At 42.3% G+C, this 10,766-nt stretch overlaps 2 protein-coding genes across 3 annotated transcripts; one reads left to right on the top strand and one right to left on the bottom strand.

Moving 5' to 3' along the window:
* Positions 1-1,364: 1,364 nt before the first annotated feature.
* Positions 1,365-2,416, bottom strand: MRPL36 (mitochondrial ribosomal protein L36). 2 transcript variants are annotated; one of them, XM_030485714.1, is made up of 2 exons: positions 2,320-2,416; positions 1,365-2,220 (listed from the first exon to the last, which is right to left on the bottom strand). In XM_030485714.1, the coding sequence occupies exon 2, from the start codon at positions 2,215-2,217 to the stop codon at positions 1,903-1,905; it is 315 nt and encodes a 104-aa protein (XP_030341574.1). In that variant the 5' UTR covers positions 2,218-2,220; positions 2,320-2,416; the 3' UTR covers positions 1,365-1,902. The 2 variants fall into 2 exon arrangements, with proteins under 2 accessions (XP_030341574.1, XP_030341584.1); XM_030485724.1 differs by having other exon boundaries at positions 2,299-2,396.
* Positions 1,950-8,729, top strand: NDUFS6 (NADH:ubiquinone oxidoreductase subunit S6). The gene is made up of 4 exons (XM_030485700.1): positions 1,950-2,579; positions 3,524-3,577; positions 6,536-6,658; positions 8,581-8,729. Exons 1-4 carry the CDS (start codon positions 2,379-2,381, stop codon positions 8,644-8,646), a joined length of 444 nt encoding a protein of 147 aa, XP_030341560.1. The 5' UTR covers positions 1,950-2,378; the 3' UTR covers positions 8,647-8,729.
* Positions 8,730-10,766: the final 2,037 nt, after the last annotated feature.

Raw genomic sequence — 10,766 nt, 5'->3', positions numbered from 1 at the left:
TTGAAGTAGCACAACATTCCGAAAGTCTGTAATGAAGGATGTGAACCCTTAGCTACCAACCACTAGGCTACTGGCTGACATTATTTCAGCTTCTTGTTTTGTAGTTGTTGTAAACAAACCCAAAATAAATACGCATCACCACCAGCTCTAGTCACCTCCCCAACATCCAAATTACAAAAAGCTTTAGAATCTGATGCAGGTTTTTTTTTTAGAGCACCTCTGTAACAGTTTGTGGATATCAACTAAAATGGTACTTAGAAGTGTGAGATTCAGTATTCCTGCCTAACAGATGGAGAAACCAAGACAAAGGCAAAATTACTTTTCCAAGATTATACAGCAAGTCAACGGCAGAGTACAATTACAATTCAGAGCCTTCTGGTTTCTAATCCTATAATCCTCCTTCCAAAATCTATTAGCACAACCAAATATGCTGTTCCAGTGATAGCTGTGAATGCTCCATTCTTTTGAACACTCCACCCCAGGTACCACAAACCGACACGTGCATCATTCACAGCCACATTAAACATGTGAATTGAAATTACTTCACATGTCAAAGTTTCTGACTAGCAGCACTAAACTCAATGGCTTTAATTCTGAAACAATTTTTCCCAATTGTAGGTTGTTGAAATAGGCTGCTGAGTCAGCACTGTATAAAAACTTGTCTTAGGCTAAAGGGGCAGATGAAAACGTAGTGATTTGTGTCCCCCTTTTCTGTATGGTAATCCTGTTTCTGAGTGTAGCCTGTATTTAACAGACACGAGCCTGGCATGAGCCTCCCACACTACCTCATTCAAAAAGTCTGTACAGAATTGTTTCTAGGGACACAGTAAAAGTTGTGTAAAAGACAAAAAAAGGGCAATTCTAATGCCTCAATCATTTATATACGTGAGCCTAATGCTTTGCAGAAACCAGGCAAATTTACTGGGATCCGAAATAACTGTTTTTATCTTCTTTCCTGTAGACATCTACACAAAATGGTTTACAAACTCCACCCAAAAAGCAATGATTCCCAGGTACTGCCTTTTTATTTGGCTTAAGGTTTGGGAAACTGTAGAATAGTAAGTATACCAGAAACATCAGAGAAGACTTGTGTGAAGGAAGACGAGGCTAAGAACACTCCCTAATACACTGTGAACGATGAATATGTAACTATAAGACAATTTTAAGACACTAGAACTTAAAAAAAAGTGATAACTTTATATTAATTAAAATGCCACCATCTCTCCTCAAAAGCCACAGTGATAAGCAGCAAGGGTTGCTTACACTGGCATTACCAAAGCTACATGGGATTGTCTGTTGCAACTCAACAATTAAAAGCTGTTATTACCTCACCTATTAACACCTATGAAAAAAGCCAAATGGTCTTTCAAAGTAACATATTTATTTCCCACTTAGAAGCCCATCTGAGTTTGAAACTATTGGTTCTAACATCCTTCAACATCTAGGGTTTGAGAGGTTTTTTAAGATTAATTGTATATTGTAACAATGCACATCAACAGACTTTATTTTCATTATGCTTTAATGAAACACAAACACATATCAAGAGTCTGATGATTCACCTTTGCCCATACTAAATTAACAGAGAGGTGATTGTAAGTAAGGCTTCACGGCTAAGATAAGAAGAGGTCCTGAAAGCTGTGGCTTCCCAGTTCAGTTCTCAGCATCCATGATGTGAAGTTACAGCACGGGCGGTGAAGAACTCCACCCGCTCTACTTTAGCGCTAAGATGAAACGCTGTCACCTTCACCATTTGGCGATTTGTGTCCCCAGCAGTCAGCTCTCTGAAGCCGCAGGGCAGAGGGCGCGGTGCCCGCAGCAGGGACACGGAGAGCCGGACTCGAGGCCCACACCACGCCCACTCCCTGCCCTCCGGGATCCCGCGGCGGCGTTCCGGCCGCAGGCCTACAGCTGCCGCTGCTTGTGCCGGGGGTTGGTTTTGCAGAGCACGTAGAGCCGGCCCCGCCGCCGGACCATGAAGCAGTCCTTGCAGCGCCTCTTCAGCGACGTTTTGCTCTTCAGCCCCGCGACGAGCGGCGGCAGCAGCCCGGCAGGAGACGGGAGTGCCAGCAGGGCGCGGGGGGCGGCCGCCCCGCACCACGGCGACAGGGCCCGGCTCAGCGGCGCGGGCAGCGGCACCGCCCGCCACCACGGCGCCAGGGAACTGAAGGGCGAGCGGCCCAGAGGCCCGGCGGCCGCCCTGGCCAGGAGAGACAGCATGTCCTGTGGGGACAGAGCACTGTGAGGACACCCGCCCCACGCCACAACCCGCCCTGTGCCTCCCGCCGCCCCAGCCCCTACCGGAAGGCACTGAGCACTGACCGACACCACCGCCGCTCCCCTCCGCAGGCCGCCGCTCGCCGCCTCAGCCGGCCCCGCGCATGCGCACACGCCGTGACCTGGCAGAAGGGCACGGAAGCCAGCGGCGGGGTGGATCACGTGTCCGGCTCAAGATGGCGGCGTCCGGCGCGACCTTCCGGAGCCTGCTGTCGCTGCGCCGGTCGCTGCCGGTGGCGGCCGCCGCTCGGCCCTACGGTGTGCGGGCCTCCGGGACCGGCGAGCTGGTGACGCACACCGGGCAGGTGAGCGTGCAGGGCCGTGGGGACCGGAGGGCGGCGCGGCGCGGCGCGACGGTGCTGCTGCCCCCCCTCCGCTGCCCGGGGAGGGCGGGCGCGTAAAGGCCTTGTCTCCTGCTGTGCTGGTGCCTGTGGTAAAGCACTGCCGGTGCTGCGAGCGGCACGGTGCTGTGCTTCATCTAGAACGCTGCGGAAGTCGGTGCTCTTGGATGATACATAAGCAGAGGTACGCGTGTTCTCAGAAAACAATTTGGGTGATGCAGGGCGAGGTGTCCCTGCCCATGGCAGAGGGGTTGGAACTAGATGATCTTAAGGTCCTTTCCAACCCTAACCATGCTGTGATTCTGTATCCTGTGAATTATCAAGCGTTGTGGTATGAGTCCAGCGTTTGACACAGGCGGAGAGTTGACAGGTAGGAGGTACTCTGCTGTCAGTACCCTGGTGTCACGGTCTCATAACTCATTTTCGTCTGTTCTTTGGTGTCAAAACTGAGTGTGAGAGCTGGGGAGGCTTGTGTAGTGTCTTGTAGAGGTGGGAGAGAAGAATGGCTGGTGGAGCTAGCGCAGGAGGGTTCTCGCTGTGCTTACTGAACCTGAACATAAATAAACATGAAACTTGAATTTCCTACTTTAGTCCACCTTACAGATGGCAGTGTAGGATCAAGGAACAGCATTATAAGTATAAATTTTCTCTTTGTCTCTATTGTCAGAGCTAAGGCTTCTGTTTACTGGCTTTGACCCCACCTCCCACTCTCTTTTCTACTTTCCAACCTGAAATGTACTTTCCTGTGTGGCAGAAATTTTCTGTGCAGAACATACTTGTAAGATGATGTCAATGCTCAGAGCTGAAGAAACAATTTCAACTATTTAGCCTTGACAGTCTGTAAGCCTTTGTGTTCTTTATTTATGGTTACTGCTTTTTAAATCCGTCACATTTACTTTATTCTTTAGGTATATGATGAAAAGGATTATAGAAGAGTTAGATTTGTTGGACGACAAAAGGAGGTAACTCATTCTACTTTTACTCACAGGGGAGGGTTTCGTTTGAGGGATTTCTTATATTTGATATTGATGATTGATGTCCTCAACTTGATGGTCCTTAAAAAAACAAACCTAAAACCCCAGCAACAAAACGGCAAACCAGCCAACCCTCAAAACCACAACCAGAAAAAAAACAACCCCAGAAACCTACTAAAACCAATCTGGTTTTTTAGATTTTGGTTTTTTGGTGGTTTTTTCGTTTTATTCAAAGTTCTAATTGTAAGGCAGTTTATAGTAGTTTCTGTGTACCTTTCTACTTTTTGGGAAATTCGAGACTTGTCCTACACATGCTAAGTGCTTACATTTAGGCATTTGAGCATGTTAAACTTGGACTTTTTATTTTAAGCATTTTTTTAAGAAAACTGTTTTAAGAAAATTTTAAACATGTTTTTAGTGCCATTTGTGTTCAGAAAAATAACATAATTAAATGCCCTGTTGAATGGTGCATCTATGCATATGTTTAAATGCATGTTTAGAAGCTTTATCTGCTTCTGCATAGTTAAAATCTTGAGCTTTACCTAAACTGAGTTTTTAATGAAGCCACTTCATTTCCAGAGCCTGGAACGCATTTACTGAACAGTGATGTAAGATAAAACTAAAATTTAGAGTATTCTGAAATAATGAAGCCTCAAAGGCAAAGTCGAGTAACACCAGCATCAGCCAAATGTACTGTGAAGTTATCTGGTGCGCCTGTTGCTGCTGCTTATCAATAGAGTGGGTATGTGAAATTGTAAGTCCTTTAGTACCGAGTTCTGTCTAATGATCGAACAGTGCTGCTCCATTAGGCATTTGTTTGTCTTAGGGAGGGAAACAGAGATTGTTTCAGCTAAATTGTATTCTTCAATGCCTGAGCATCTGATGAGTGCCTTAGTGTTAATGCTATAAATGTGTATATATAGTAGAGGCATTAAATATAAGGTGTGATAGATTTTTAATGCAGTTGTGTGTAATTATTCCCTTCCTAAATTAACCTGAAGTAATTATGCTGATTTTTGAGGTTCTGTATTGAGTATACCTCTTTATATCGCTACAATTTAACTTGTGCTGTGTGGCAGAAATGAGGATTCTACATGGGAAATAGTTAAATGAAAATGTTACTTAAAATGCTGTAGTAGTTTACTTCTGGGAGGATAGCGGCAAAGTAGGTCTCTCCCAAATGCAATAGCTGTTTCTATGCTACTTCTGTAACTTTGTAGGAAACACTTCTTAAGCCTAACTCTCCATAGGGCACTGGTCTCTCTGATGTGCCTTTGCCAGCAGCTCATTTCAGACTCTGCGGTGAGGATTGCCCAGGGTTTTCTGTTTAGCCCAATTCCTCCTTCTCCAGCAAAAGACAAGCTTTGAGTCTGCTAAGCAAGGTTTAATGCTAAGGTTTAATTGTGAAATTGGAACAAAATTTACTTGTTAAATACTAAAATGATCCTCATCTGTGCTTATGAATGGGATCTCTCTCTAGGAGCTTTGCTATTATCCCCTAGTGTGTTTCAGCTGTTAGCATTAGGGTTTCACAGCTGCATCTGTAGTCTGAGTGTTGTCTTGTTTCTCAGAAATGTTGTGAAGAGTGGAGTTCTGCTTCTGATCTTGAAGCACTGGTGCACCATGGTGGTACCTCCCTCTTCTTCAGCATGAAATAAAGGATGCACAGTTTTGAGCATTATTAAAAGCAGCAGTAAAAATCATTGCAGGTTGGCAAAGATTACATGTGACTTGCAGGCCCCAGCCTGTGAGGTTCTTGATGTTGCCAATTTGCTTCAATACCAAAAAAAAAATTTTTTGTTAACTTTATTTAGCTAACATCTTATTTAGGTAAAGAAAATATGGTTGTTGGCAAAACTGACTTTTCAACTGCTATACCAAAAATGCACGTTTAGGGGGGACTCAGTTGGAGGCTTGGTGAAAGACTCTAAGTTGTTGTTTATAGAACTAGATAAAAGTATCATTGTAGTTCTTAGAGACTCATCTTTTTCCTAAGAATCTCATCTTCATTCAAATACTGGCATGTTTATGAGCCTTACATACAGAGCATTAGATAGTGCCTTCTTTGTGTGCGTGTATTATTTTATACTTGTGCATGTATAACATCATCTTTGAGAAAGCTGGCCCCTCCTGGAGCAAGTTTACATGAGGGGTAGGAGGGGTTATCTGCTTAGTACTGGCTCGGGGTAGGTTAGTAGAGGCTGGTGTGGATGAGGGAGGAAAGCGCTGTGGCTGGGTGCTATAGGTCCTGCTGAGGCACAAGTTGCTGTATCACAGGCCTGTCCAGAGATGGGTACATTTGCCAGGCCATGCAGGTGTGACCTAGGAAAAAGCCTGCTTGTCGCTGGTGTGCGTATTCAGGAAGTGTGTGTAAGATGGTTTTACAGAGAGGCACACCTTTTCTAATGCTGAACAGTTTGCCTTTCTGACCATTGTTATGCACCCTGTTCATGGATTCTTGTGCAGCGATAGAATAAGGCGTATGCTGAGAGGCTCTAAATTACCAGCAGTTGTTTTATCTCACTCCTGACCTTACTTGTCCCACTATTATTTTTATCAGCAGTGAGTCTTTTGCAATTTTATCATGTAGTCACAAAAGCACAATACAGAGGCAGTGTCAGTTAAGTATCTTCTGTTCTTGGCTGCTTGTTCCTGCTCACCTCTCTGCTGAATCTGCTTAGGTCGCATTGTAAACCTGAGCACTGATGTGGCCTCTGTATCAGGGGAAGGGGATTACTTTTGCAGAGTTGACCATGCAGTCGTGACATGTGGTTCGCTGATGTGGCTTATAGCACAGCCTAAAAGTTGGTGGAGGAGGTGGGAGGAAACTCCTGAAGGAACTTCTCAAGATGGCTGTAGTGGAACTGCTTGGGGAGGCAGTAAATGGTAATTGCTTTCTGTCTGAGTGGGGAGGGTGTCTGAAAGTTTCTTTTTTTTGTCTTATAGGTGAACAAGAATTTTGCGATTGATCTGATAGCAGAGCAGCCTGTGAGTGAAGTTGAAAGCAGAGTGATATCATGCGATGGTGGTGGTGGAGCTTTAGGACATCCTAAAGTGTACATAAACTTGGTAATATCTTTGTTCTGAATAGAGGATGTTTTGCCTGTAAATTCTTGTTTGTAAGATTGCCTACTTTTGGGCGTGCTAGTGTAACAAAGTAAAAGGAGTAACCGCCCGAGACGCTCATTTTATTTAGTGCCTTATGTAAAATTAACATTTCTAGTCAGAAGAGTTAGAAGGCTTCCATGTGAAGTTGCAGAAATTTCTTTTTAAAATTTTATTTGTTTGATAGGACAAAAATTTTATTTTTTTAAGAGATTAACTGAAGTAGTATGAACAAGCAGTGCCCTAAGAGCAAAAAATAACATGTTGCTTGTATTTTCAGACACTTACTCTAATTATTTAAATGCCATTGTGGTGCAGATTTAGGATACAATTGCAGTATTGTTAGGAATATGCAGTTTATTTTGACCCTTGCAAGTTCAAGGAAAAGAAGAGAGGGGGGGAAAAACCCTAAACAAACAAACCAATAAACCAACCCCTCTTTCAGTCTTTCAGAGTCTTGGTAGTTCTGAAGATTAAATGTTTCAATCATGGTCAGAGAATCAATGAAGAATAAATGTTGTCTTATCCTCCTATTGACACCAGCGATAGTTTCCAGTGTATTCTTATTCTAGAGAGTAAAAATATTCAGGCTACTGTCCTGTGACCTCAGTGGAATCAGTGATGACCTGTTGCTTAGATACTGTTCTTGGGCAGACCCTGACTGCAAATGTATCAAAATCTTTGCTTGCTCACCCAAAATTTAACATTTGCTTAATACCCAAAACAGTGGTGGAGGAGGGCTGGGGTCCTTTAGTGTCAGTGTTGTTGCGACTCCTAACTATAATCACAAGCATTTCTATTTTGAACAAAGAACAAACTGTGTAGTGATTCATATTGCATTATTCAAAGTCAAATTCTCGGAGGTTCTAATTTGTAACACTTAGGAAGCTTGCGTTCTTCAGTCTTAAGTTAACTTCTGCAGCACACTGCATTTATATTGATTTGTTTGACTTGTGCCATGCTCTTTTTGAAGAATGCCTTAAGGTTTTTTTGTGAATTTTGAGATCTTTCTGTACTAACAATCCATTTACAAGATGTCTGTGGTTTAGTTCTTAAAAGCTAATTTCAGCAAACAGGGAGAATGGTATTAGACCAGCTTTTTTCCCCTAGCTCTAAAAATTGAAATCCAGGCTTTTGTTGGTGGATGGTAGCCTGGATTTTTCACTTCTAATCCTGTATTAAGGAATGAGAACCGTTTCATGACTCAAATGGTTATGTTGCTAAATAACAGAAGATCCCTGTCTTGTGTTTTGTTGTGTTAGAAAGGACTGCAACAAGAGCTTGCAGTCAGTCACACTTCTAAATTTTAAAAAATACAATGTATCGTTTGGAGAGAAAAGTAAAATTTTATACTGTAGTAACTGCTACTTTTCTCCAAAATGTTTTCTTTCAGAATTTCTCCCAGAATCCTACTGAAATTTCCCTCTTCCTGCAACTGACTCTGTAGCTTACATGACTGGCTGAAATTCCTGTCTAGATATAACTTGGAAATGCCAAAGCCTATTCTGTATTCAAATAATTATGAAATGAAATGAATTTTTCAGAACATTGGAACAGATGTAATTGAACTTACTTAAGATGTCCAGTTTGGTAGGAGGACCCTTTGTTGCTGAAGAGATATCACTTGGCGTGACTTCAAAGTTGTATTGTTGAGATTAGACCTGGTAGTTGAAAGGCTGGCAGAAGGGAAGCTGCATAGCAAACAGAACTCAAGCGTGAACTTCATACCATTGTCCTTACTTCCAGTGTTTCAAATAAGATTAAACTCCGTACTTCAGCTATATTGATCTGTTTTAAGGTGGCACATATAAGTAAGACAAAATTTGTAATTTCTGAAAGTTCTATGAAGTGAAACTAGAAGCTGTTGTATTTTTGTGTTTTTTCAGGACAAAGATACAAAGACCGGAACATGTGGCTACTGCGGACTTCAGTTTAAACAGAAACATCACTGAAAGATTGTCCCTGCATGCTTGCAGATTTCTGTTCAGATGTTAACGTTTAACTATAAATAAACAATATATATTTAGAAACCCAAGATTAGCGTTTGTGTTTAGGAATGTCTAGTCAGTAGATTTTAAACCTGGGTTGTCAAGTATTGGAGCGCTGAATGGTATTACAATACTTTTTTTGTGCTTAATTTGGTTTTCATGGAACAAATGTCCTGCCTTGTTTGGCAGGCTTGGAAATGGCATTTGACTGCAGCATAGGTTAGGTTTGTACTGGGTAGATTTGTATTCTTTTCAACACTGAATCGGATATGTATGTTTACTGGGGGATTAATTATCCTAGGTGTTTGTCTTGGCATTGTTTGACACTCTTAATTTGTTCATGGCCTAGTATCTATAGCTAGATTCACAAATGGAAGCACAAAGATATTACAGTACTCAGCATTACAACACTTACTCCTGGAAGCAAAACTGTCATCCCTGAATTAAGTAGCTACACTTGCTGCTTGATTAAAATAAACAGCCAGTGCCTTAGAATGGTAATCAGTGTGAGCTGGAAAACTACCTAATTGGCAGACAGGAAAGGTGAGGACACAAGCATTTGTCCTCCTGTTGAGAGGATCAGAGTGTAAATACCTCGTTCTGCTTGGGCTTCACACCCTTGAAACCTCTTTAGGAACTAGGTTTTGTCAGACTCAAAGCAGGGATTGCTTCATTACGGAGAGCAGCTTCTGCTTCTTTATTACAGATAATCTGACAATGAGAGCATCCATCCAGCTCTGTGTAACACCATCTAGGATGTATGACGCTGGTTGTCAGAAATCATCTACCTTCTTGCTTAATTTCAGTTGTGGAGCATCCCATCATAGAAGAGTGACTCTCAAACAGAGTGTGTGTCTGGAGAAAGAGAGTCAGAGCTTTGGTCTTTGCACTGGAGATCATTTTAATGTGTTGTTGGTAACTGACTTTTTAAAATGCTGGTGATGGAACATGGTCCCAGGTAGTAATTTCTGCTTGGCTGAAGTTTTAATCGGGAGTGATTCTAAATCTGCTGTTTATATCACTATAATTAAATTGATGTGGTGGTATCAAGTTGAACCAAATTATGTGGGTTTACAGCTGCTTGAATTGCTTGTGTCAATTTGTGGGTGAAGTTGAATCAACACAGTCTTAAAGCAAGGTCTGAACTATTCTGTTTAAGTTGTGTGTTTAGAGGCTATACTGCAATTACTCACATGCATGTACACATTCATTCCACCCATAAGAGTATAACCTCCCTTTCTGTCTTTTCCCCCTCTTCCTCTTCTCTCTTTTTCTACTTTCCATTGCTGCTGGTTTCAGTGATCATACAACTGGCCTTCATTCTTTGTCATGACCTAGGAATTACTTAGGAAATGATACTAGACCTAAGCATTGTAAATTCAGTACAGGTTACTGAGCACTGACTTTTCTATAAGCCCAGGGTCTGACTGAGGCTAGGTGGCTGATACGATGGTTGTAGTTTTGTAATGTTAGTGTAGTGGCCGAATTCAAGAAGGCTTAGTGTGTGGGTGTTTCGAGTAGCACCTGAGCACGTACAAAGACAGCAAAGGATTCTTTCATAAAACCCAGTAACTTGCATTAGCCTGTCTGACCTTACATGATCTGACCAAATGATCTGTCAACTGAACATATACGAGACATTATAAATGGTCTTTTGGTAAGTCCATATCATGCTCTAAATATAAAATAATTACTTGAACTTGCGGTTTCTGTCTTCAAGCAAAAGTCTGGTTGCATTTTAGTCTGGCTCTCTACCAGCTTGTAGAGCGTTTTGGCTGGCACAGTTCTCTCATGGTGTAATCATCTCTGCAAAAAGACCTGGAACAAGTAATCATATATGGTCCTCTTCCTTGGGCCTTTGATTTTCTTATGAATAATATATCTCCTTGGATCACTGCTGCTCATAATAAATTAACAATGTTTAAATTGGCACAGCATCTGCTGATGACCCAGACAAATCCCATCCCATTGGTTTTAACTATGGAACGCTGTTCTTGGATATTCTCCCTGAAGTACTCGTGATATGCGAAGCTTTTGACAACAGTGAAACAAAGAAGGTCTCTACTTCAATCTAGTGATCTTCA

Source organism: Strigops habroptila, chromosome 1 (assembly GCF_004027225.2).
Source record: "Strigops habroptila isolate Jane chromosome 1, bStrHab1.2.pri, whole genome shotgun sequence".
Classification (NCBI taxonomy): Eukaryota; Metazoa; Chordata; class Aves; order Psittaciformes; family Psittacidae; genus Strigops; species Strigops habroptila.
This window is presented reverse-complemented; position numbering and strand designations above follow the sequence as displayed.